Genomic DNA, 25616 nt, shown 5'->3' with positions numbered 1-25616 from the left:
TCTAGGCCCTTGAAAACAAGATGACATGCTGCCTCCTGGACCCATATCCTAGCTCCTCAGAGAAGCTGTATCAGAAGTACCCGTGCTGTTTAGATTCATGGGCCCAACCTCAGTCATACTCCCAGTCACCCAGTGAATGTGCACTTTAATAAGCTCACTTCCTTAGTGCTTCTCAGAGTGTGGTCCTCAGACCAGCAACATCATCATCACTACCTACAAACTTGTTAGAAATTTAAATACTGGACAGGACCGCAGACCTACTGAACCTGAAACTTGGGCTAGGCCCAGTCACTTTTTTAATTTTTTTTTTTTTTTAAGATTTTTAAAACTCTATTTACTCATGAGAGACACAGAGAGGTGGGGGTGGGCAGAGACACAGGCAGAGGGAGAAGCAGGCTCCATGCAGGGAGTCCGAGGTGGGACTCGATCCTGATCCCGGGTCTCCAGGATCACGCCCTGGGCCAAAGGCAGGCGCTAAACTGCTGAGCCCCCCGGGATCCCTCTAGACCCAGTCTCTTGTATGTTAACAAGCCCCCTCTACCTGATGCTGTTGCACGCTCCAGTTTGAGAACACCTGGTTTGTATTATCCTGCCCCTAAAGTTGAAATCTCCGGATTTGGACTGTTTTTCACTTCGGGTTCTAGGTGGCTTTCCTGCCTGCCTGCGGGTGCCAGAAACGTCAGCAGGAAGCACGAGGTCCGCAACAGAGGCCTCCTTGTAGGACATCTGTAACCAACGAGACGGATGGAGAGTGACGCCTTGTCGAATGCGGTCGTTTATATGACGGCGGGTCCGGCTCTCCCTGGGCCTCTGGAGGGTCCTCTGGAGGGTGCCTGGTCCCCTCTGGGGCCCCGCCCGCCCCGCCCCGCCGGCTGGCCGAGCTCGCGGAGGGGATGCGGCGGGCCGGCGTCTCGGGGGCCCTGGGTCGGCGGCCCGCCCCGCGCTCCTGCGTAAACACCGTTCCCCGGGCAACGCCTGGAAGCCACGTCAGGGCACCGCCGGGTCCCAGGCGACCGCCGAGCCCGACTCCCGGCAGAGGCCTCCGGCCCGAGCCCCAGGCCGAGCCCCCACCCCCCCGCGGGCTGGCGGCCGCCTCCCCCGGTGCGGGATGAGCGCCGCCGCGGCCGCCGCGGGGCCCCAAGGAGGAGCAGCCGCCGCCGGTCCGGCCGCCCGCGGGGATGGCCTCGTCGGGCAGCCCGCCCCCCGGGGGCCCCTCCGCGGCCGGCGCACCTGGCGGGACTTCCTCCGCCGCGACGGCTGCCGCCGTGCTCCCCTTGAGCACCGCGGCGCTGGGGAACCAGAGCGATGGGAGCGGGGGCGACAGCACGGGCGCCTGGGCGGGCGGCGGGGGCGGCGGGGGCGGCGGGGGCGGCGGGCCCCGGGCGGCGGGGAGGCCCCCGCCGGGCCCCGAGGCGGCGGCGCCGCTGCTGTCGCACGGGGCGGCGGTGGCGGCCCAGGCGCTCGTGCTCCTGCTCATCTTCCTGCTGTCTAGCCTGGGCAACTGCGCGGTGATGGCGGTGATCGTGAAGCACCGGCAGCTCCGCACCGTCACCAACGCCTTCATCCTCTCCCTGTCCCTGTCGGATCTGCTCACGGCGCTGCTCTGCCTGCCCGCCGCCTTCCTGGACCTTTTCACGCCGCCGCCGGGGGGCTCGGTCCCCGCCGCCGCCGCCGCCGCCGCCGCGGGGCCCTGGCGCGGCTTCTGCGCCGCCAGCCGCTTCTTCAGCTCGTGCTTCGGCATCGTTTCCACGCTCAGCGTGGCCCTCGTCTCGCTGGACCGCTACTGCGCCATCGTGCGGCCGCCGCGGGAGAAGCTCGGCCGCCGCCGCGCGCTGCAGCTGCTGGCGGGCGCCTGGCTGGCGGCCCTGGGCTTCTCCCTGCCCTGGGAGCTGCTCCGCGCGCCCCGCGCGGCCCCCGCGCCCCCCGCGCCCCCCGCGCCCCCCGCGCCCCCCGCGGCGCAGAGCTTCCACGGCTGCCTGTACCGCACGTCCCCGGACCCCGCGCAGCTGGGCGCGGCCTACAGCGTGGGGCTGGTGGTGGCCTGCTACCTGCTGCCCTTCCTGCTCATGGGCTTCTGCCACTACCACATCTGCAGGGCGGTGCGCCTGTCGGACGCGCGCGTGCGGCCCCTGACCACGCACGCGCGCGTGCTGCGCTTCTTCGGCGAGGTGCGCACGGCCACCGCCGTGCTCGGCATGATCGTCTGCGCCGTCTGCTGCTGGGGGCCCCACTGCTGCCTGGTGCTGCTGGCCGCGGCCCGCCAGGCCCCGCGGGCCCCCTCGCCCCTCAACGTGGCGGCCGTCTGGCTGACCTGGGCCAACGGGGCCATCAACCCTGTCATCTACGCCGTTCGCAACCCCAACGTTTCCGTGCTCCTGGGACGCAGCCGGGAAGAGGGCTACCGGCCTAGGAACGTGGACGCCTTCCTGCCCAGCCAGGGCCCAGCCCTGCGGGCCAGGAGCCGGGATCGCCTCCGAAACCGCTGTGCCAACCGGCTGCGAGCTCGCAGCGGGAGGTCACCTTCCAACCCTGCCAGCGGGATGCGGGGGGATGTGGCCGTGTGGGCGCGAAAGAACCCCGTCGTGCTTTTTTGCAGGGAGGGTCCCCCCGGGGCCTGTGACTGCAGCGGTCAAGCAGCCGAAGTGTGAAGGCGGGGATGCCAGCCTCTAAGAAGGCTCGGGATGCATAGCTGGTGAAGGCAAATTTTCCACCTGCTGCGTTTAATGATGCAGGATTCCGGGGGAGAACCGTGTATTTCACGAAGGCAAACATTTAAAAAAAAGAGAGAGAGACAAAGGGGGAGGCTTACCACTTTCCCCCGAACAACATAGGAGACAATGTGCCCTTCTTCAAAAGTGCCAAATGTAAAATGCAAACATTAAAACAATATCAAACCACACAACCGAGCATTGTGAACTGTAAGTGCCAAAAAACGACAAAAATAGAATTCACAATTACCGCTAAGCTCATATTACAGGTATCACACTGTGAAATGAACACACAAAAATCATTGAATGCCACCAGGATTTGTCTAAATACAGAGTTTCAGGAAAGAATGGAGATCTTCAGGATTACTTGAAGGGCCCTCTAAATCACCAGCATTCAACAAAACTTGAGATTTTAGAACTTGCACCTTTGAGACATGCTTTGGCTGCTTAGGTTAGGAACGAAAAATTCTTATCTTTACACACTCTGGTGTACTTCCCTCCCACCCCATGTCCCTGTAATCTTTGTGGGAAATTTTATACTCCTATCCCATTTTAAACCATTTCAGAATTTTGAAATTGTGTCTTGTTGCCATAAAATCGACCATCTGAAGGGCAAGTAGAAGTATGAACATAAAGAAATGTGGCTGTTGAAAACTGTATACCAAAATTAAACTTTACCCTTACTCTCACTTGCTACTTTTGTCTCTAATCATTTTGGAGATGCCGTTCTCAGAGTACTTTCACATTAAAAAGAAATAACTTGCATAGTACAAAATCTTTGCCTTTTGAGGTAAATATGATTCTTAAATGCATCCAAAAATGTAATTTGAAGTCACATTGATTGAATCAGGTGAGTAATGCCACTTTTCTTTTATGTATATAAAAAACGAGAGCTCTGTAAAGTAACAAGATTGGTTTTCCTCTGTGGCTTACCAACCCAAGATGATTACAAAAATCTCTAGAGCTATTTTGAGAAGTGGCTGTATTCTTAGAATAAGCATAGTGCTTTCCATGGGCATTATACCCTTCTACATTTGGAAATTTGGGTATATTTGTAATAAAAAAAATGAATACTTGCTTTTATAGACATAATTTGTCTAAAATAATGTGGTTGTTATTAGAAAAGGAGAATAGATGTAGTATTATTACATGTAATAGGGTGTTAATAATTTGGGTATGAAGTCAGAAGGAAACTTCAATCAAGCTGGAAATGTTTTCAGAAATGTGCAAAACAAAAATACTTTTTAAAATTCAAAGGCACAATTCAGGATTTGTGTGCATGAAATTTCTCACAGTAAATGCCACTATTCACAGAATCATTTACTCAGAATTTTAAAAGATATTTTTGTTTTCTCCCTCTTTCCTTTCCTTTCCTTTCCTCCACTGTGCCTCTCTTCTCTTCAGCATTTCACGGCCTTACTTGAATAAGTACTTTAAACTAGATATGGAATGACATCAGCTATCTTATAATGATTTCAATGTGAAATAGCCACTTTTTTCCCCCTGTATTTAAATATTTTGATGAGTATTTAAACTTTGGTGTAATAAATGGGTGTATGTCATTATTTTGTAATCAAGGATGGAAATACATGCTTCATGTCAGAGCTAAAGATATTTAATTTTTTCCCATGCTCAAACATAAGTTTATAAATTATCTGTATATATCTTGCCACACTCAATATAGACAAAGTAGATGAGATCATCTCTCCTCTTTAGCACTCATTATATATATACAGACTTAATGCAGCTGAACTAACATTTAACAAATATCTATAGTGTTTGCCTATTAAAGCAAAACAATTGTGTATTTTTTGGCCTTCTGAGAAAATGGAAGTCATGTCTGGCATTTAGGAAGAAATGATAAAGTCTTCCAGTTAGGAAAGCTATCAGAGAATAGGAATTCAGCGACAATGAGTAAAGTAAGGGATCTTAGGGGAAGGAGGCAAATGTGGTGCAAAATGGGAAATTGCCTCAAAAGAAAAATCAAAGGAAGATATTTTAAAATAAACATGGCATGGGGCAACCCGGATGGCTCAGCGGTCTAGCACTGCCTTCAGCCCAGGGTGTGATCCTGGAGACCCAGGATCGAGTCCCACATCAAGCTCCCTGCATGGAGCCTGCTTCTCCCTCTTCCTGTGTCTCTGCCTCTTTCTGTGTCTCTCATAAATAAATAAATAAAATCTTTTAAAAAAAAATAAACATGGCATGGAATAAACTTTCCTGGTGAGTGAAGGGAAAATCTGAGAGATTGCAAGTGACAAGGTGGTGGCATGAGAGACGTTAAGGCAGGAAAGGAAGCCCATCCTAACTCTTGGTAGGTGGTGGTAGGAAGTTTTAAGAAAGGGGTGGCTTGAGAAAGAGACCATTCTGCCAGGGGCTGTAAGCGTCACAGTTGGCAAAAATGAAAGGGGAAAGAGAGAACAGTGCCAATAAGGTACTAAAAGAAATTACAGTGTTGTTTGCTTGTTTGTTTATTTGAAGCCATACTACTAGTCAGTGATAGAACTAGGCCGCAGTCTGTCCAGACTTGGGAGCCCTGTATTCTCTTCTCTGCTCTCTGTTACTCCCACAAAGGTCAGTGGATAGGGAAACTAAGGATGAGAAGTTGGGGCACTATTATCTTCAGCAGCAGCAACATCATCACCTTTATTACCATAACCATCATCACCAGCACCACCATCGTCTTCCTCTCCACCACCATCACCATCTACAATTTTGATTTCCTATTTTATATCAGGCAACTTTCCTGGGTGCTAAGGCTACTTGGAGGTAGAAATCACAGAACCTGCTTTAAGAGGGCTTACCGTCTTAACTGGGGACCTTGTGCTTTGTAGCATTGGCCCTAATCAAGGACTCTACCTGCAGAGAAGAAAAGGTGTAGCATTTTCAGAGATGGTTCTCAAGGGAGACAGATTTAGAAGTGAAAGATAGGTCAAAGCCAGCAGCCAATTTGGTCCCTTTGTAAATACTTAGAGATAGACATTAACGCCTTGAATAAAAGATGGAGAAAGAATGACTCTCAAAAATGTTTTAAGAATTTATTTGTTTACTTTTTAACAGAGAGGGAGAGAGTATAAGGGGGGGGGCAACAGAGGGAGAGGGAGAAGCAGGCTCCCCACCAAGCAGGGAGCCCAATGCGGGGGGCGGGGGGAGGGTGGGGCTCCATCCCAGGACCCTGGGATCATGACCTGAACCAAAATCAGACGTTTAACTGACTGAGCCACCCAAGATGCCCCATGACTCTCAAATTTAAGACTTAGACTTTTCCTCATGCTGACAAAGTGCACAATTACAGTGATTTTGTTCGAAAAGGAGAAGCTATATTAGGATGTATTAAATATTGCATAATACATCAAGGCCAGAATGTAATCCTTCCTGTCATATTCGGCTCCCAGTTTGAATGTTTCATTTGAATGACAATAACAGCAACAAGTCACACTCAGCCTAATACATACATTACCCTATCTGATCCTCAAAGCAACTCTTTAAGAAGGTGCTGTATTATCACTACCCCCATCTTACAGATGAGAAAACTGAGGCACAGAGGTGCAATGTGATTTGCCTAAGGTTACACAGGAAGTGTGTACCAGACATAAGATTTGTACCTCGCACCAATAAAAAATAAATTTATAAAAAAAAAAAAGGGAAAAAAAGATTTGTACCTCACAGACTGACGCCAGAAGTCCTGCCTTAACAACTGCACTGTGCTGTCTGTCTCTCTAATTTGCAAAAGAAAGTGGAAAACCTGGAAAAGAACCAGAGAAGATAAAGACAATTATCAAAGGGATGGGGAAATAGATATAATAAAATGTAAAGGAAAGGATTTGATAACACTTGTATAAGAAATGTGATTTTAAAGTATATGAAGAAATTCTGAGCAGTTATTTTCTGATATAATCCCAGCCCTGAATGACCCAATCATCTGTCTTCTCCATTCTTGTTCCGGAGTAGTTGAGCACAACTGGAGGAAAGTCATAGATCAGATCAATTAGTACCCTCTGCACCTAGAATCCATGGCCTCTTTCAGCCCCTCTACCCTGCCCAGTAATTTGAAACTTTTTGCTCATCAGCTCACTCTTTCTGCTCACTTTAGTGACCTTTCGAACTTTCTCTGCTCAAACCATAACTGACCCCCCCAAAGATGACCTTTGCTCCTACTTCACCAGGAAAGTAGACACCATCATATTTTAGTCATAAAGCATTATAAACGACATTGCATTTATACCAGTCCTCAGCTCTGTCTTTCCAATAGTAAAGAAACTGGTGCTTTCTCCAGCCTCAGGAATCTCATGCTAGCCTCTCCTCAGTATCCTTAGTCTGGTACCCTTAGTCTTTCCCACCGAACCAATTCCTTCCCATGAGCCCATAAGCTCTCACTTAAAAGGAAAACCCCCCAAAGCCTCTCTTCTTCTTCCTTCCCTTTTCTCTCCCTAGGCTCGCTGTCTTCAGCTGAACTTGTCAAAAAAAAAAAAAAAAAAAAAATTGCCTATACTTTATAGCTGATCTAAATCCTAGTCTATGATTTTAATGGTGCAATAAAGCTGTCATTTTTATGCAATTTGACTTTTTCCTAATTCTCTCTTCTGCTGCATAGCAAATAACTTAAGATGGTGGCACCTAGGTGCTAGAGGCTTATTTAGCACCAAGCATTGATAACCATCAATCCTCAGTGGTCATCCGTCTGCCCTGGCATCTGCCAATCAGTCTCCAGCCACATCCAAAGTTTGCTACATGATTATCCCCCACTAAGTCCAGGAGGCTCCAGCTCTAACTGTAGACCACTTTAGAGCTCCTCTTTGAACATGAAAAAATTATTACTCCATCTCGGCATCATGGAGGGCTGTGCCACATCCACAGTGCTATCTCTGGATCTTTTTTTTTAAATCATTTTTAAATATTTTTGATTATTTGGTACTTTTTGGTGCTGTTGGGTCAATAAATCAAAATGATACATAAAGTATACATTGGGAGTTCCATTTGTGGAATGGCAGTGAGGATCTCTGTGGACCCACACCAGTGAAACAAGTATAATTGGTCAAAATTATTTAAAAAGCAACCATTTGAGGTCCCTGGAAATTGTTGTAACAGCAGACAGCAAATGAAAAAACATTTATTCAAGAAAACCTACTGTGTAATTCAATAAGAAGACCAAGAGCCGGTGGCATCTGAATTATAAACCCACTCGCTCTCCTTGCTCCCAGCCCAGTGTGACAGAAACTCCACTTCAGGCCAGTACAACCAAGTACATGGGGCTCCCTCTTTCCCAGCTCCCCGTTGAGGACTGGCATCTCCCTGGGAGAAACAGGCCATGAGAATTTCTCATTTTTCAGCTACATGTTTCAGAGGCTCAATTCCAGGTGAGTGTAGCCAAGAGGTTATAAGTTCTCTTCTTCCACTCAACCTCCACTCCTAGGACAGATGCTTGATCTCAGGGAAAGCATGCTGGGAATACCGGGGTACCATTGTCCTCAACTCAGCTCATTTGTAGGATGGAGACTCCATGCTGGGACAGACAAGAAGACCACAGGCTCCTGCCCACATGCAGTACCTTGCTCCTAAAGCACTGTGTCACTCCAAAAACTGTAGGCCACTGTCCCTGCCCCTAGCCTCAGAGCTCTGGCTCAGATAATTTGGCCAGGGGTATAGACAGGACTTTAAACAGAGTGCTAAAGCTCTCCCCAAAGCAACTAAATTTATGTGAAACAGAGTATGGGGAAGTCTAAGTCTAAGGGCATTCCCGATACAATGGAGTTTTGGTGGCGCATATATATATGGGGGGGGGGGGGCATTAGCTGCATCAGTGAGAGAAATGAGCTAAAACATTCTCCAGCTGGTTTACCAGAGAGAACCAGGGAAAGAAATAGCTGAGAAAAGCCTTGAATTACAGTTGAGTTTTAAAAGTTCTTTTGTTTTAGATAACAGTCTTTTATCTTTTGCAAGTATTTTTTCCCCCAGTCTATGGCTTATCTTCTCATTATCTTGGCCTTTTTAGCATAAACAAACAAACAAACAAACAAAAAACCATGAAATTTGACAGTTAAGACCATGACAAAAAGACAGTCATTCTTATCAATTAGAGTCTTCTCCTTCCCTAAGGGGAACTTTGGAAATTTGTGGGAGCATTTTTGGTGTCACAATGTAACTGGCACTTAGTGAGTGGTGTCTAGGAATGCTAGATGTCCGGCAAATAACATAATACTGTCCAATGAAGACCGTCCCTTCATTCCAGACAGATTTCAAATGTCCCACCAGATGCTGAAACAGCTGAAAATCTGTGAATCATTATTTAATTCCATACATTTAATCTGTTCTGCATAGAAACACAATATTTTAACTGTGGTTTTAACAGACACCGAAAAGTTCCCTGAAGTGCAACTGTTTCGTAAATAGGAAATTTATTATATTTGTTTTATTTAGGTTTTTATGAAGCGATAGTCACCATTTTATTTTTTTTAAGATTTTATTTATTCATGAGAGACTCAGAGAGAGAGGCAGAGACACAGGCAGAGGGAGAAGGCTCCATGCAGGGAGCCTGATGTGGGATTTGATCCCAGGACTCCAGGATCACGCCCTGGCATTAAACCGCTGAGCCACACAGGGCTCCCAACAGTCACCATTTTAGAAAGCTATATCACAACTTGCCACACTTCTCGAGGTCATGGATTGTGAAGAAAACACTAGGATCTGTCTGCATCTGTAGCTCTTGCAAACACTGTGATTCTACATTGAGGTATAAACATCCAACTACTTCACTTTGTGTGTTTTGCAGTAAAAAAAGAACTACTGGTGACAATAACAGATGGATGCTAGACGTTTGGCCAAGAAAAAAATCTGCCTAATATGATCTCAGGGGTCCCAGTACATGGGCCAGCATAGAGGAAACAATTGTCCCCTTGTTCTCTCTCAAGGAACCTAAAAGTGTCGCTGAAAATATTTTTTAACTCTGCCTTACTTGTGGCTGCACGGACTAGAGACAAACTAAAGGAGAGATGTCAGAGTTCACCCCTCTCTGGTGGTCGTTAACCCCTGCCCATTTCTGGATGTCAAGGGCCTAAGCCAAGTATCTTAGTTTCTTGACAGCACAATGACACACGCTCCCATTGTGAAGCTGGCAGGGGTTCTTAAACAACTTTTCACCTGTGATTACAAAGACTGAAATACTCTTAATTCCCCACAAGGAGGCTCCATTATCAAGTATAACAGTTTTCAAAGGGGTGGGAGAGGTGAGGGGAATACAGCCATTTCTCACGGTGTTTTAAACTCCCATAATCTTTAAATGCATTAACATTCTTACAGATTACAGTTCAGTTCTCATTCTCGTATAAAAAAGTCATGTATCATCTTAGTGCTATGCAAAGCTAGGGAAAATGCATCATGTATTAAGTCCACAACTTAAGCTGAGTATACAGAGCAAGACAAAGGGGGAGAAGATGGAGATTGGTAATTATAGGAACAAAAATTTAAAAGAAATTTCCTTACACTTAGTTATTACTTTGACCCAATAGTTGTCGCATAGGTTCAATTTTGGTTTTACAAGCCAAATAAGAAAAACTATGGCTAACATTATTTCCCTTAAGAAAGCAAACCATTCATTATTACCAGTTCAGCAGCTCTTTTCTTACTAACACATATGGCCATGGCATTGTTTTAATATCACTCTTTAAAATTAAAGTAGTGAATACTTCTTATTGGATGATGTAATATCTTAAAATATTGGTAGCAACATTTCTAAATGGCCATAAGTTTGACTAAATACATAATAAATAATTTTGCAATTAAGATTTTTCTCAATGTACGGCATTAAAACTAGATGTAGCACTATATGATATTAAACTTTTCCTTAGCCTCCTTAAATTTTCTGAAAAAAAAAACTTAGAACATGATTAGTGCTATACATGTTTAATTAACTTTGTGTTTACATCATTTGTAACATATGATGTGTGAATAAAATATGTAAGAGCAACTGAGAAATAAAGCAAATTTCCTTGCACGGAAAATGGAAGTAGGTTTGTAATTTAGAAGTTTTCTAAGATTTTATTCTTCTTTAGAGAGTAGGATTGGGAGTCTGAGAGGAAGGAGGAAATTAGAGGAAATGCAAGGAGGGTAATCTTAACTGGGAGCTCATAAAAAGAATGATTTATATGCGTTAGCATATCTTCCTTGTCCTCATCAGCCCCTTTGCTGCCAGATGGGTGTCTATTTTTTGAGTCAATTGAATTTAAGCATCACTATTATGCTTGAAATATAAGAGTGAAATTGGCTTCCCGTGATAACTTTTTAAGGATCACTGGGTGCCCACGCAACCAGCTTCTCAATGTCTGGTCACTCTTCTTAAAGGTCATGACCACACCTAGCTGACCCTAGTAATAGAGTAGACCTACTGGCTTTTCTCAGGTCAGCCTGAGCCAAGTGGTCAGGAGCTCACTGAGACTCACAGATGCCCCCTGTGCACGCGGAGGAGCCTTGGGGATGCTCAGGCTCCTTATTAACCCCCCTCCCTTCCCTCTGCCAGCATATAGTGGTAAAAACCTGCAACTTCTATTCGCCTACATGGCTGGGGAGCCTCTCCTATCTTCCCAATAGAAGGGACAGGAAATTGCATTAAAGCTCGCCCTGATTGCTCTTAACTTGTATACGGACCTACCTTTTTAGAGGAAAGAAAAGATTCTCCTGGCTTTGTCTTTGGAAATGGGATGTTAGTCTTATATATAGTCTTACATTAAGGCTCACACAGATAGACTGTCCCACAAAGACTGTCTCTGGGAAATGGGAATGGTCGGGTTCTTTTAGAAATTGGATACAAGGTAAAGGCTGGATGGGAATGTTTTTTCAGTAGTGGATTTCTTGTCTTAATTATGTGAGGCACACACACATCTCTTTTAAATGCTAAATAAAATTCCGTAAATTCAGGGTTCACAGAATTTGGTAAAAATGCAAAAATAGTGGAGGAGGAATCAATATGATCATATGTAAATTAATTTCTACTGAACATTCCCTAATGACTGTCTCCTAGATTTCTTCCTGTGACCTACTTTGAAGGGAGAAGAAGGGAGGGGAGGGGAAGAAATCCCTTCCTAGTGAGAGGAAAGGTAGAGAAGGGGACTGAGGAGGGGGGGAGGGGTAAAGAATATTTTAAAAGGTAAAAAGAGGGGAAGAGAGAAGTTGGCTGCAATTATGTGGTGTCAGATGAGCAATGAAAACTTCCTGCATTTGTTAGTTTGACATATATTTATTGAGCATCTGCAATGTGCCAGGCTCTCACACCCTAATGGAAAGCAGGGAAATAGTTGTGTTGTCTTGTAGAGCATAGAGATTAAGGGAAGCAAAATTTATTAAATAAATAAATTTATTAAAGAAAGTAAATTAGATTGCTGACAAATTCTTAGCTCATTCTATTTTTATACTATTCCTCTCATCCTCTGTAAGTGTGTCCATAAACCCAAATGAATAGAAGTGAACTACTCGACTATTAAAATATCATGTTGGTTCAAAAAAACATCCTCCAATTTATTTTTTTTATTTTATTTATTTGTTTCTTTCATGAGAGACTTAGAGAGAGAGAGAAAGGCAGAGACACAGGCAGAGGGAGAAGCAGGCTCCCCACAAGGAGCCTGATGTGGACACCATCCAGGGACTCCAGGATCACACCCTGAGCCAAAGGCAGCTACTCAACTGCTGAGCCACCCAGGTGTCCCAACATCCTCCAATTTAACCTTATTTTTCCTTTTGCTTTCTTAGTTGGGGTAATGTTTTTTTTGTTACTGCATGTCTACATATTTTAAAGGAGCTGATAAAATATAGTTGTTCGTTCCCATATTGTCTACTTTCTTAGCCTATTTGCAAAATTTTCCTGAGAAATGTGAGGAGGAAAAAAAGTCAGAGTCAGTAGTGGATTTTTTAAAAAAATAATAATTGGGATAGAAGCAGGACAAATATAATTTGAATTTAAATGCAGAATGTTGGATTTAACATGAAGTGGATAACCTGACAGCCTATCAAAAAAAAAAAAAAAAATCAAACACTCTTGTGTACCCAAGCATTTAAGTTGATAACAGAGGTGAACTTGAGGTCAATGCTGTCAAATAAGTTCTAAATAGATTCCAGACTGGCTCTTTGTCTTTGCTGCCAAAAAGACTAATCAACTTTAAGTATGTACATTTTACCTTTGAATGATCAAACTGCAGGTGTGATAGACAAAATATTTAAAAATCACTATGTCCTTGACACAAACGATGTCCATATATCTGTACTTTTTAGATGCATCTTGTCTGAATAAATATCCACCTTGATTGTGGGGAAACTGTTAGGTAGTTAGCATGTGATAACATTTCCCCCCTGATCTATTAAAAATTAGAAAGAGTTAATATAGCCAACTTCATCCTTAAACAGCATGGCTAACACAGGAAAGAAGGAGAGTACATTCCTCCTGAACAGATTCACCAGCATTTTTTTTAAAGATTTATTTACTTATTAGAGTAAGAGGGGGAGAGAGAGAGAGAGAGAGAGAGAATCTCAAGCAGACTTCACGATGAGCATGGAGCCTGATGCCGAGCTCCATCTCATGGGCCCCAAGATCATGACCTTGGCTGCAACCAAGGGTTAGTTGCTCAATTGACTGAGTCACCCAGGTGCCCCATATTCTCCACTTTTGGACAACTTCAGAAAGTTTCTACAATAACACGCTGACATTCTGGTTGTCGACACTACATTAAAAACATATAGAGGGTGCAATTGGAAAATAGATGTTTGTTTAGTATACATTGAAATATCAATAACCTTACTGTGAGACACACAGAGGAAGAAATCAGAGGCTGGAAACTCTAAATGCCCCTGGTGGGAGAACCTAGCTATGCTTTTGGACTGCATTGCAAACAACCACAAGTTCTGCAGGACGGAGCACTGCTATTAAGGACTGGGAAGGAAAGAATAGGTTTGGCTCATGTGATTCACTGGGCAATTTTTAGTATTCTCTTGCCTAATTTGACAGTAAAAGAACAAGTGCACAACTTGACTTTGGTGAGGGCAGAGTGAGCAGGAGTTTGGATCACACAGTAATAAGGATCTGGGTCACCTAAGCAGGTAAGCCAGCGAGGCTAGCAGAAGTTCTAGCCAAGGATGAGGAAAATTTAGGTTGGGTAAACAGGGAAGGGAAATGTTGAATGTTAGTTGCAGCCCTGAGATCAACTGCCATAGTGAGGATCACACTTCATCTCGTTAACTTTTCCTTTGAAAAGAAACCAACCAGAATCCTGAAGAAGCTGTACTCAGATGGAATGAATGGCTTCTACAGAACAAGTGAATCCAAGCAATGCAAGGGGTGAACTGGGGTATTTTGTCTGAATACCCCTTTCAGGAGCATGGAACTCATTTTCCCCAGCGTGCAGAAGTATTACCTGTTGATGGCTCATAGCTAATCCCTCCCCAAGAATTGCCCTCGGGGGAGAGAATTGCTTCACTTGAGGTAATTGCCATTCCCCAGGAGCAGCCCAGACCTGGTGACTGGTCAGTGTGGGAGCACAAAAATCCAGTCCTCTTACCCTAATTTGGGAAAACTCCAGAAGACTACCCTGGCTCCTGAGCTTCTATGGGATCTGCTGAAGCCTTTCTTGCAATTTCATCATAGTTCAACTTCTCCTGCCAATCCTGCTTCCTTAACTCCTCACAATTTTTATTCCTGAGACCACTTTATGATAAACTTCCTGAATGCAAATTTCTGCTACTGTATCTTTTTCCTGGGAAACACGATGTAAGAGAGCTATTTTAAACATATGTAGAAAAGTATATGTTTGTGATGCATTTTGTCAAAAGTATGCTGGAAATATGCTGTGTTTGAGTTTAGGTTAACTAATTTAGCAAACCTCAGTAAAACAAATAGAAAGATTTAGCAACAGGATAATATTTGGTTATTCTAAATCACTGGGCAGGCATTCCAAACATGCTTATTTTAAAGACTATGCTTTATTTTTAAGTAATTAATATATATTCAGCCAAATCAAACAAACTGCTTTAGTTCTTTTCATAGCATCTGAGGTTAATTAAATAAACATCAATGATGCTATGCTTGTACTTTTTCACATTTTTAATTTATCAAAAAAATTTTCGTCTATGCTTTGTAGTCATGACACACATTTTTAAGCCTAAAGTTTATTAATTTTCAACCTCATGCTTTCAGTAGTTTGATTTACTCTAATATGACAAATTTTAGAATTTATTAAAAATCATTTTGTTGAAATTTCATTTTTCTAAATGGGAGATGCTACATTCGAAGTCTTGAAAAGTTCATCTCAAAACTACATTGATGTCCGTGAGGCCTGAAAGATAGAAAATGATAAAGTAAACTTGCAAAAGCCATTCAGAACCTTTGCTTTTTACAACAGCTTAATTGAGATATCGTTCACATTCATATGATTTACCCTTTAAAATATGTAATTCAGCCGGTTTTAGTATATTTACAGACTTGTGCAACAGTTATCACATCTGACTTTAGAATTTTTCATCACCAGAAAAAGAATCCCCATACTCTCCAGCAGTTGTCTCTCATTCCTGGCTCCTCCCAGCCCTTGGCAACCACTAATCTACTTCTGTCTCTATGGATTGGGTTATTGGGGACATTCCCTATAAATGGAATTATACAATATACGTTTTTTGTGTGTCAGGCTTCTTTCATGCATATTAATGAAACTTGTTTTCAAAGTTCATCCATGTTGTAGGATGTATCAGCATTTCATTCTTTTTATTGCTTTATTCTTTTATTGCTGAATAATATTCCATTGTATAGATATACTATATTTATTCATCCGTTAATGAATGGGTTGTTGTTTTTTAGCTACTATGCATAATGAATGCTGCTATGAACATACATAGCTGTCATGTATAAGTTTTATGTGGACATGTTTTCTTTTTTTTTTTTTTTTTTTTTTTTTGTGGACATGTTTTCATTTCTCATGGGTACCTACCTCGTAGTGAAATGTCAGGTTAAATGGTAAGTCTATGTTTAATATTTTTAGAAACTGCCAAACTTCTCCAAAGTTGGCTGCACCATTTTGCACTTCCATCAGCTGTATATGAGGGTTCTCCACATTCTCATCAATGTTTGTTATGGATTATTGGTTTGTTTGTTTTTAATATTAGCCTCTCTAGGGACGCCTGGGTGGCTCAGCAGTTGAGCATCTGCCTTTGGCTCAGGGCGTGATCCCGGGGTCTTGGGATCGAGTCCCACATCCGGCTTCCTGCATGGAGCCTGCTTCTTCCTCTGCCCGAGTTTCTGCCTCTCTTTGTGTCTCTCATGAGTAAATAAATAAAATCTTAAAAAATACATATTAGCCTAATAGGTAAAAAGTGGCATCTCATGGTGGTTTTGATTTGCATCTCCTTAATGACTTGAAACTGTCCTGTGAGTAATAGTGAATAAAAAAATGGATATTTAATTTGGGATAAAGGAAGATTTAGGCAGGAGGAGGTGATAGTTATCTTTAAGTCTTAGAATCGAGAGACAGAATTTTGTCATTTACAGATGAATAAAGAGCTGATGTTGAACAGAGGCAGAATTTAGCTCTATGTAAATGAAATGTCTAATGAATAGGTTGAAGAGGGAGAGAGAGGGTTCCTTTCCCTACAAATGTCTAAGTAGATGCTTAGAAGGATTCCATACGGGCTACCCTTGGTATGGTATGGTTGGTAAACCAGTGTGGCAAATTTACAAAGTATACTGTGATTAATTTTTAAGCCATACATATATAAGCCTGGCAAGGACATTTTTCCTAAGCAAGGCGTTCACATATTACTAAGTCCTCTCTGGCAAACAGACTCTCATACCAGTTGGAGCCTGTGGGGTGTGGAGTATATTGGGACAACAGCACTTTTCAGAAGCTCCTATATTAGGTGAATGCCTACTCCATCTGGATTAATCATGCTAGAAGCCACCAGAAAAACATTTTGCTGACTCCTGGATTAGAGTCTTTTTTCTAAGTGCTCTCAAATCACTGTTTAGCAATGTCCTAAAGAATTTTTCTAGGGCATGAGATTGTGTTCTGAGATTCACCGTTTTTTTGAAAAACAGAATCTTCACTACTAGAAAGAGAATAATATAATTCCATATATATATATGAATGATATGTATGTATACTTGTATAGATGTGTATGTATACATACACATAGGCATATGTATATATGCATACACATACATGCACACACATATATATGTCAGTAATTACCCATTGAATGAATGAGTAAATGATGGTGATTTAATGGTAAAGGGAGTGAGGCTAGAGAATGTAAAGCTGCCTCCAAAATATGACACAGGGGAAGAATAGACAAATGTGTGGACAGTTCTAAATAATTTTACTGTAATTTATATGACTCCTGGTTTTCCAAATGGAAATATAAAAAAGGGAGATTATTGAGATCAACCCTCCCTGAGGCTAAGAAAAATGATAGAAACACCAAATACAATTTTTAAAATAATTCCTAATATGGGTTTGTTTACTAGCAGAGTTTGAAAAAGTTTATTATTAGAGATGATCCAATGTTTTGCTGTGGGAATTGACAGAGGTTTTGTTTTGTAAGTTTTCGAGTATAAAGTCTACACGCAGTTTATAAAAAGTAAATATTGCCTACAAATTAATATTTCAATAAAATTAAATAGAGAATAAGCTCTTGCTTTTTCTATTTTCTCCTCTCTCTCTTTTTAAAAGATTTATTATTTATAACTAATCTTTCTACCCAATGAGGGGCCCAATCTCACCTCCCTGAGATCATGACTTGAGTAGAAATCAAGAGTCAAACATTTAACCAACTGAACCTCCCAGGTTCCCCCACGTTGTCCTTCTATAGCTACATCCATTTCCCTTCCACATTCTTAACCTCTGCTAACTACAAATCTGTTCTCCATTTCCATAATTCTGTCATTTTAAGAATGTTATATGAATAGAATCATACAGTATGTAACCTTTTGAGATTGCCTTCTTCCACACAGCGTAATTTTCTGGAGACTGATCTAGGTTGTTGCATATATGAATAATTGGTTCCTTTTTATTGATGAGTAGTTTTATGCAGTAGGGATGTACACAGTTTGGTTAACCAGGCATCTGTTAGAGACATCTAGATTGTTTCTAATTGGGGGCTGTTACAAATAGAGCTCATATGAACATTTGTGTGCAGACTTTGTGTGAACATAAGTTGCCATTTTCTCTGGGATAAATGCCAGGAGTGCAATTGTTGGGTTGTATAGTAGTTGTATATTCAGTTTTTTTTTTTTTTAAGAAACTGCCAAGTTACTTCCCAAAGTAGCTGTACCATTTCATATTCCCAGGAAGAAGGCATGAGTGATCTGGTTTCTTTTTACCCTTGCCAGCATGTGGTATTGTCACTCTTTTTATTTTAGTGATTCTGAAAGTGTACACTGATACCTCATTGTGGTATTAATTTGAATTCCCCTAATGGCTTAATGATGGTGAATATCTTCCCATATGCTCATTTGCTTATTTCAACTGCAATCTTCTGAGTGCCCCTGGTGTCACTGTGAGGTAGATAGGACAGCAAAGAGAGCCAGGCTGTGGCTGTAACCTCTGTTTTCAAACCTATTTCACTTTTAAGCAAGATTTCATTTTATTTTTCAAGATTTATTTTAGAGACACAGAGAGAGTGAGCACAAGCAGCAAAGGGAAAGGGAGAGGGAGAAACAGACTCCCTGCTAAGCAGGGAGACTGACTTGCAGCTTGATTCTAGGCCCCTGGGATCATGACCTGAGCCAGAGGCAGACGCTTAACTGACTGAGCCACCCAGGAGCCCCACAAGATTTCATTTTCAAAAGGTTTCTTTTGCTTAAAAATATATGAAGTCAACTTCATATATTCGATGAGTAATTTTATATGGAAATGACTTGACTATCCAAGATCCTAGATATATGATATAGACATAAAGTCAGAATTAGAAATAAAGAACTCAACTATATCTGTATAAAAATGTATTCAAAAGCCAGCGTGTGTTTTTTTTAACTTTGTTACTTCTTTACAATGAATGAATGCAAGCCAACTCTAATTTTTAAAAATGAAAATTATCTCCTACTAATTCAAAAATGGCTAATACATCTCTCAACTGCAGACTGGACCACAGTTTCCTTTCATATATGACCAGCATTTCAATTATGCTTCTACACATCAGGCAGGAGGAGCTCTGGTGTGGAAGAAAGAATAAGAAGCAGAAAGAAATAAAGGCTCTCATCATTTGGTTGCAATACCTTAGGTATAAACATAATATACTTGTAACATCTAATAGTGATGTTGAACATGTGCAAAATACATACAGTCTGATTTTGTGATTCTATAGATTAATTATTAGAAAATAAGCTGTTCCCAGGGAGCAAGAGTCCCCCTCATCTTGTATTCCTCTGGAGGAAAGTTCTCCTGGAGACACTAGTCTTTTAGCCTTTTCTTCCCATACTCAGACTCTCTTGCTTTTTCATTAAGGAGAGACTTTTTGAGTGAAGTCAAAAAAGTATCAGGAAAAAAAAAAAAGATTAAAAAAAAAAAAAAGATATCTCTACTACACTTTTCCTAGTAATTTCCACAGCCCAAGGGTGGCAGTGTCAGAGTCAATGTCCCGGGAGGGGAGACACAGAAGGGCATTCTGTAGCTAGGCTGATGCAAACTTGCCAGTAACTCCAGCTTGCCTCAGTGAGGCCATCTGAGGTGACAGCCTGCAGCAGGACATGAGCCAGCATAAGCCGCATCCTCCCGGGGGATTGAAAGACAGAGGTCACTCCATCCCAGCTCCCAGGGAGCAGCATGACCTCCCCACCCACTGCGTGAGCCAACTGGGGCTCTATCCACTGCTGCCTATCCACGTGTATGCAAACAGCTCTCCAGAGGAACACATACTGGCCACAGTGGAACATTTTTCTCCCATATTATCATCCATCTCAATTCTTCTGCTGGGAAATCTGTGAAAAGTCAAGGATAGATCTGGTGAAAAGAAAATCAAAACAAAACAGAATCATGTGTCTTCATTCTGCACACGAACCTCCCCAAATACTGTGATCCCCACGGCTGCATTTGAGGGCTTCAAACATGGTGGTCAGAAGGCTCTCTGGAGAAGTTCCATGCTATTGGCTTGCGTGTGGTTTTCTTTCTCTCTGTGTGTGGTAGAAGGAATTAGTTGGGGGGTAATCTCTTTTAGAATAATATATTTTATGTTCCCATTGGACCTTGGGTTTGCAAACACAAGTGAATGTTTAGGAAAAGTGTTTGCACCAAGGTAGAGCAGAGGCCTGCTGGCTGACTGGACCCCAGGGAAGAACTTGTGCTGTCTTAATTCATGCTTCATTGGATTCCCCTTCCCAGGCCAGTCTGGACCCCAGCAAAGCTGGAAGGCAGAAACAGGGTGCCGGCCAATTCCATCATTCCCATGAAAAAGTTAATGTCATTCCCACCAAACTCTAACACCAGCCAGAGGATCCGGGGCTAGCAAAGCATTCACTCTTTTTCCTAGAGGAAGTAGAAGGCCCTAGTGCCTAACAAAACGTGAGACTTGAGCCCATCCCCAAATAATTATGGAATCAAGGCAATTATAGTATCCATCTGGTGCTGGCTGTTCCAAAATAAATGTGGCTATGAGTTTTAGCAGAAGAGCAGTGTTGTTCTGAAGGAGCATACTCTCAATTTGTGTCCTGGTTTAAAAATAATCCAAAATGACCAATAGCCGGAGAAACGAGAGAAACATCTTGAAAAGAATGATTAAAATTTTGGATTGGGGGCACCTGGGTGGCTCAGTGGTTGAGCGTCTGCCTTTGGCTCAGGTCATGATCCTGGGGTCCTAGAATCAAGTCCTATGTCAGGCTCCTGGTGGGAAGCCTGCTTCTCCTGCTGACTATGTCTCTGCCTCTCTCACTGTGTCTCTCATGAATAAATAAATAAAATCTTTTTTAAAAAAAATGTGGGGGATCCCTGGGTGGCACAGTGGTTTGGCGCCTGCCTTTGGCTCAGGGCGCGATCCTGGAGACCCGGGATCGAATCCCACGTTGGGGTCCCGGTGCATGGAGCCTGCTTCTCCCTCTGCCTATGTCTCTGCCTCTCTCTCTCTCTCTCTCTCTCTGTGTGTGACTATCATAAATAAATAATTTTTTTAAATGTGGATTGGGCATTTACAAATATTATCTCATTTAGTCTTCAGAATGACCTATGAGGAAAGTACTATTATGAGTCCCAATTTACATCCTTGGAAACTGAGAGGTGGTAAGGTTAAATAACTTTCCCAAAGTCACACAGCAAGATGAAGTGCTAGGAATTGAACATAGGGTTTGGCTCCAGTGCTTTCATGCTAAACGGCTCAGCAATACTGCCAAGAACTCCCAAAAGGGTTATGGGAGGTCATGGGAGAGACACTAATGGATGGGCTAGGTGTGGGGGCTGACAAGGGGGGAATTCTCATAGGAGTCAAAGCTTGTGCTCAGTCCTGAAGGACAAGAAGGAGTTGGAAGGGGGAAGAAGAGTCCAGAGGTCGGAAATGGAAAGATCAATCCAGAATGGGACATGGGAGGTCTGAATGTGTCGAGGTAAGAGGGAATATTGCAAGGTGGAGGAAAACTAAGTGGGGCAGTGTGCTCAGGTCATTGAATTTTGGTTGAACTGACCCGGGGAGTGGGGGGTGGAAGCAGAAATAGGAATTAAAACTGGAGGGCTTTGGAAGGCATACTGAAAAGAATTTAATTCTGATGGCAACACTAGTTAAGAGATGATGCCTTAACTAGTCTTACTCCAGGAAGAAATGATGAAGGTGTAGACTAAGAGAGTGGAAGGAAGGAATGGACCAGAGAGATGTTAAGGGAAGGGGGAGGACTGGTGACTAACTCGGTGTGGAAAGTAAAGGGCAGGGTGTCCACAGTGCAGTAGCAGTTAAATATTGCGCATATACACAACAGCAGCGTCCATTCAGCTGGAGAAGGCGGGGTGAAGAAGGGGACAGGCCTGGGAAGAAGAAGGAGAATCAGAGCAATTTAGAGAATATTGAATTTGAAGTCATTATGGGGTATCCAAGTAAATGCTCCAACAGGGTGTTGGTTGAATGCATCTGGGGCACAAGGGAGAGGCTTGGGCGAAGGAAACAGCATTTTGAATCTTCCTGTAGTTTTTGAGGCTATGGGGTTGTGCTGATTTCTATTGCTCTATTCAAATTTGCTCTCTGTGATCATGCTCAGATGCTGGAGCTGGGATTTGGAAAAGCACATTTCTGCTTTGCCTATTACCTCCTTCTTCATCTCTGACAACAGAGTGAGGCTCAGAACTGCAGGAGGGAGGGAATCTGAGTGCCCTTGACCTCATTTCCTCACTCTAGCACCTGTTCATTTCAGGATCCAGTGTACAGCTTGTCTAACGCTTGCAGAACCATCTTCTTATCCCCACTGAGAGATGCTCCAATGTCCAGTTACCGCCCACCCTTGGTGTGCTCCCCCCTGGTCTGGCTCCCACCCCATAGGAACTTTCTCTTAGTTTTAATAAATTCAACCTCTTCCTTTGTTCCTTCAGCCCTAGAGGTGGAGCTGCTTCTTGTGGGTGTTATATTTTAGGATTATCTTTTGACCCTTTCAGTTATCTAGTTAACTACTCTATGCCTAGTTAATTCATTTTTCTTTTAAATTTTATTTATTTATTAATAAGAGACAGAGAGAGAGAGAGAGAGAGAGAGAGAGAGAGAGGCAGACACAGGCAGAGGGAGAAGCAGGCTCCATGTGGGGACCCCCATGTGGGACCCGATTCCCGGTCTCTAGGATCAGGCCCTGGGCTGAAGGTGGCACTAAACCACTGAGCCACCCGGGCTGCCCCTAGTTAATTCTTTATACTGATTTCTCATGGTTAAAATAACTGGCATGGTTCCATCTGTTGTAGGGTGAGTATGGATACCCAAGGAAAGTATAAAGAGACATGAAGAAGAGGGCTTTGGAAAGAACCTGAAACCACCTACATTTAAACCACCCCCTGGACCAGGGAGGTGCTGAGGAATCCAGAAGAGTCTGTGTCTGCTAAGGAAAAGACTCAACTAAGAGAGAGAGAACTTCAGACCAAGATGATAGTAATGGAGCAAGATTCCCAAGAAAGTTGTTCCTTGAAAGGAAAGGAAAGGAATGAAGGTGGGTGAGGAGTAGATAACTTTTTGAGTCAGGAGGTGCTGAGAGGACAGGATGTGGGGAATTGATGGGGTCTGAGAGAGCAGGAGAAGGAGGTCTGAAGAGGATGAAAGAGAAGGCTGGCCACGGGCATCCTGTGGGACAGACCTGAGGGGGAAGGGAGGGGTCACTTAGGGAACTAGAATTTGAAGAGGCTCCAATCCACAGACTGGATGTGTTCTTTGTTTTATAGTTTTAGGGCATAGCAGCACTTTGTAAGGCATGGCAAGGTCAGACAGTGGAATTAATCCAAGGAGGAAGTTTGCCTGGAGCTCCTGGGGGATGTGGATATTAAACCCCTTGAGAGGATTTACTATGGACGACCTTGGGCCTGAGCTGGTAAGAATACGAAGTGAAGCTCATGCGGGGCTGATGTACCTTAACACACAACTCTGTGTGAGCTCATGTATGCGGTGCTCTGTGTTTAACTCTCTGTAACTAAAGCCATAAAAGGAAACATTTTCAAATGTGCTCTGGCCAGAGAGAAGAAAATCCCCTATGGGGACTGGACACTAGTTTTCATCTTAATGAAAGAAACATGGTGGTACCTCCTTAGGCCCAAACTCATTTACAAATTACCTTTGTGAAATGGCTTATGAATCTGTAGATTTTAATTTTTTATTTCAGGCAAGGAACTGTTTTTTTGAGAAGCGTGATAAAGGGCTTAGAAAACTTTAGAACACCTCAGATATGAAGATCAGGAATACTGTTAATGAGATGAGTCTGCTTTGAATGCCACTTTTTTTTTTTTTTAACTACTTCACCTTTTCTTAGGGCTGAGATCAAGTCTGATAAGCACTTTAACTTAGGCAAATAATGATGGCAATAAAATATTATGCCACTGCAAAATACACTAAGTGCCCAGGCTTCTGAACCTTTCTTTCTTTCTTTCTTTTTTTTTCTTGTAAATGCATTTGTATGGCGGTAGTTTTCCCGTAGGATAGACCATAATTTTAAAAACTTGTATTTACTGCAGCCCTATAAATTACTGTTTCCCCCTTAATGTTGGCAAGTAGTGATTTATTTTAGTAAAATTGCAGACCTCACTAGGCATGCTTTACTGTGTATGTACTTCCCTGGGGCAAGTGAGACTTTTTTAGCATATTGTTTGGGGGAAGTATAAAAGGTATTAAATTCCTAATTTAATTTACACATGAATTCTTAGTTTGCTCTGATCTGTCATATATTTTGTACAAAATGGCTCTGATATTTGCAGTATCCGTAAGAAACTAAAATATACAACTATCAGTAATTCCTCCATGTTTAGAATAGAGCTTTATTGCTGCTAAGCATTTTCAAATTTATCTTTTTCATTTCTGCAATCCTGATTATCAAAGGCATTTATAAAATAGGGCATATCTAAGACTCATTTTTCCATTGATGAGATTTATTGTAAGCCTTGTCTCATCACAGATCTATGTAAGAAAGGCACAGGAAATAAAATTAAACTGAACTAGGTATAGATTTAATTCAATTAAAGAGGCTTTTGAGAATAAAATGTATTCAGAAAAATAGACCAGTGAATGTAGCATAAAATGGTAAAATCCTAAATGATTTCAGGGGAAATAATTCAATGCCACAAATTGCAGCTACTCCATCACCTTTAGAACCTGAGTATTGCTGCATCCATCCAGGACTCTAATGAACTTTGTAGGGTTCTTCAACACGCCTGACAGAAGTTATCCAGTAGAGGGGACCCTGGGTGGCTCAGTGGTTGAGCGTCTGCCTTTGGGTCAGGGCATGATCCCAGGGTCCTGGGATCGAGTCTGACATTAGGCTCCCCACAGGGAGCCTGCTTCCCTGCTTATTCCTCTGCCTATGAATAAATAAAATCTGTGTCTCTCATGAATAAATAAAATCTTTTTTTTTTTTTAAAGAAGTTATCTAGCAGAAAAAATACTTGAGCTAGACGAACAGAAGTTCAACTTCCAGCTTGGCCACATACTAGATTTTGACCTCGGTCAAACTTTAACTTATCTTCATCAGTTTCCTCGTTTGAAAATTAGAGATAGAGTAATTACCTCTCAAGGTCCTTGGGAGAAAGCATTGTGATTACAGGTGTTGAGTGCTTGACCTCCTGTCATGAGTGTCCCTGACTTCCTCCAGCCTCAGAGTCAGACCTCCCAAATGAACATCTGAGGAGACAGCAAGTAAGATTTCACTACAACCTAAATGACAGATGCCACCAATAAGCCATCATCCTTGGACTGATGAACTTTAAAAGGTGGGACTGTTTATACTTTGAAGACTTGATGCAAAATGTGTGATGGTGTTTATTCTGGAAACTGTCTCCATCAAAGAAAGGGACAGTGGATGGAACCACTGAATCGTATACCAATGCCTTGCCTTAAAAGCCAGCAAGCATCATTACTTAATTTGGAAACATGGCTAAAAGAGAAGACTCAAGAAGCAGTTAGAATGATCAACACAGTTATTTGAAGCATACAGAAGCAATTTTTTTTTTTTAAAAAAGGAAAAAGCTTAGCTTAAGAAATCCTTTGCTATCACATCTGATCCAAGGACTAGCAGTGTGATTATTTCATTTGACACCAGAACTATCAAAAAAAAAAAAAATCAGTTATACCATTGGTTCAGGAAAGGACTCCCGTGACTTTCTCCACAGCAACTATTCATTCTTCCACTTTTCATCAATTTGAGTCTTTGCAGTACTTGACAGTTTGTGAAGGATTTTCCTGTTGGTAGCCTCTTTAGGCATGCAGGACTGGTTTCATCTCTCTCTCCTCAGTTCT

The 25616-nt window shown here is 42.8% G+C and overlaps 2 protein-coding genes across 2 annotated transcripts in view; one reads left to right on the top strand and one right to left on the bottom strand.

Moving 5' to 3' along the window:
- Window positions 1-856, bottom strand: part of JKAMP (JNK1/MAPK8 associated membrane protein) — a 37840-nt gene extending 36984 nt beyond the window's left edge. The window contains exon 1 of the mRNA XM_077909479.1: window positions 542-856. Coding sequence (XP_077765605.1) covers window positions 542-726 — 185 coding nt within the window. The 5' untranslated portion in view covers window positions 727-856. The remainder of the gene's footprint in view (window positions 1-541) is intronic.
- An 89-nt stretch (window positions 857-945) lies between these two features.
- On the top strand, window positions 946-3397 carry GPR135 (G protein-coupled receptor 135). Its single transcript, XM_077909478.1, has one exon. It carries the CDS (start codon window positions 1179-1181, stop codon window positions 2646-2648), a length of 1470 nt encoding a protein of 489 aa, XP_077765604.1. The 5' UTR covers window positions 946-1178; the 3' UTR covers window positions 2649-3397.
- Window positions 3398-25616: the final 22219 nt, after the last annotated feature.

The sequence above is a fragment of the Canis aureus genome, chromosome 9, assembly GCF_053574225.1.
Source record: "Canis aureus isolate CA01 chromosome 9, VMU_Caureus_v.1.0, whole genome shotgun sequence".
Classification (NCBI taxonomy): Eukaryota; Metazoa; Chordata; class Mammalia; order Carnivora; family Canidae; genus Canis; species Canis aureus.
The sequence above is the reverse complement of the archived record's forward strand: the minus strand, read 5'-3'. Positions and strand labels throughout refer to the sequence as shown.

What these genes read in the sequence shown, in the direction of transcription:
- GPR135 (XM_077909478.1), top strand. Translation starts at nt 1,179, where the DNA reads ATGGCCTCGTCGGGCAGCCCGCCCCCCGGGGGCCCCTCCGCGGCCGGC.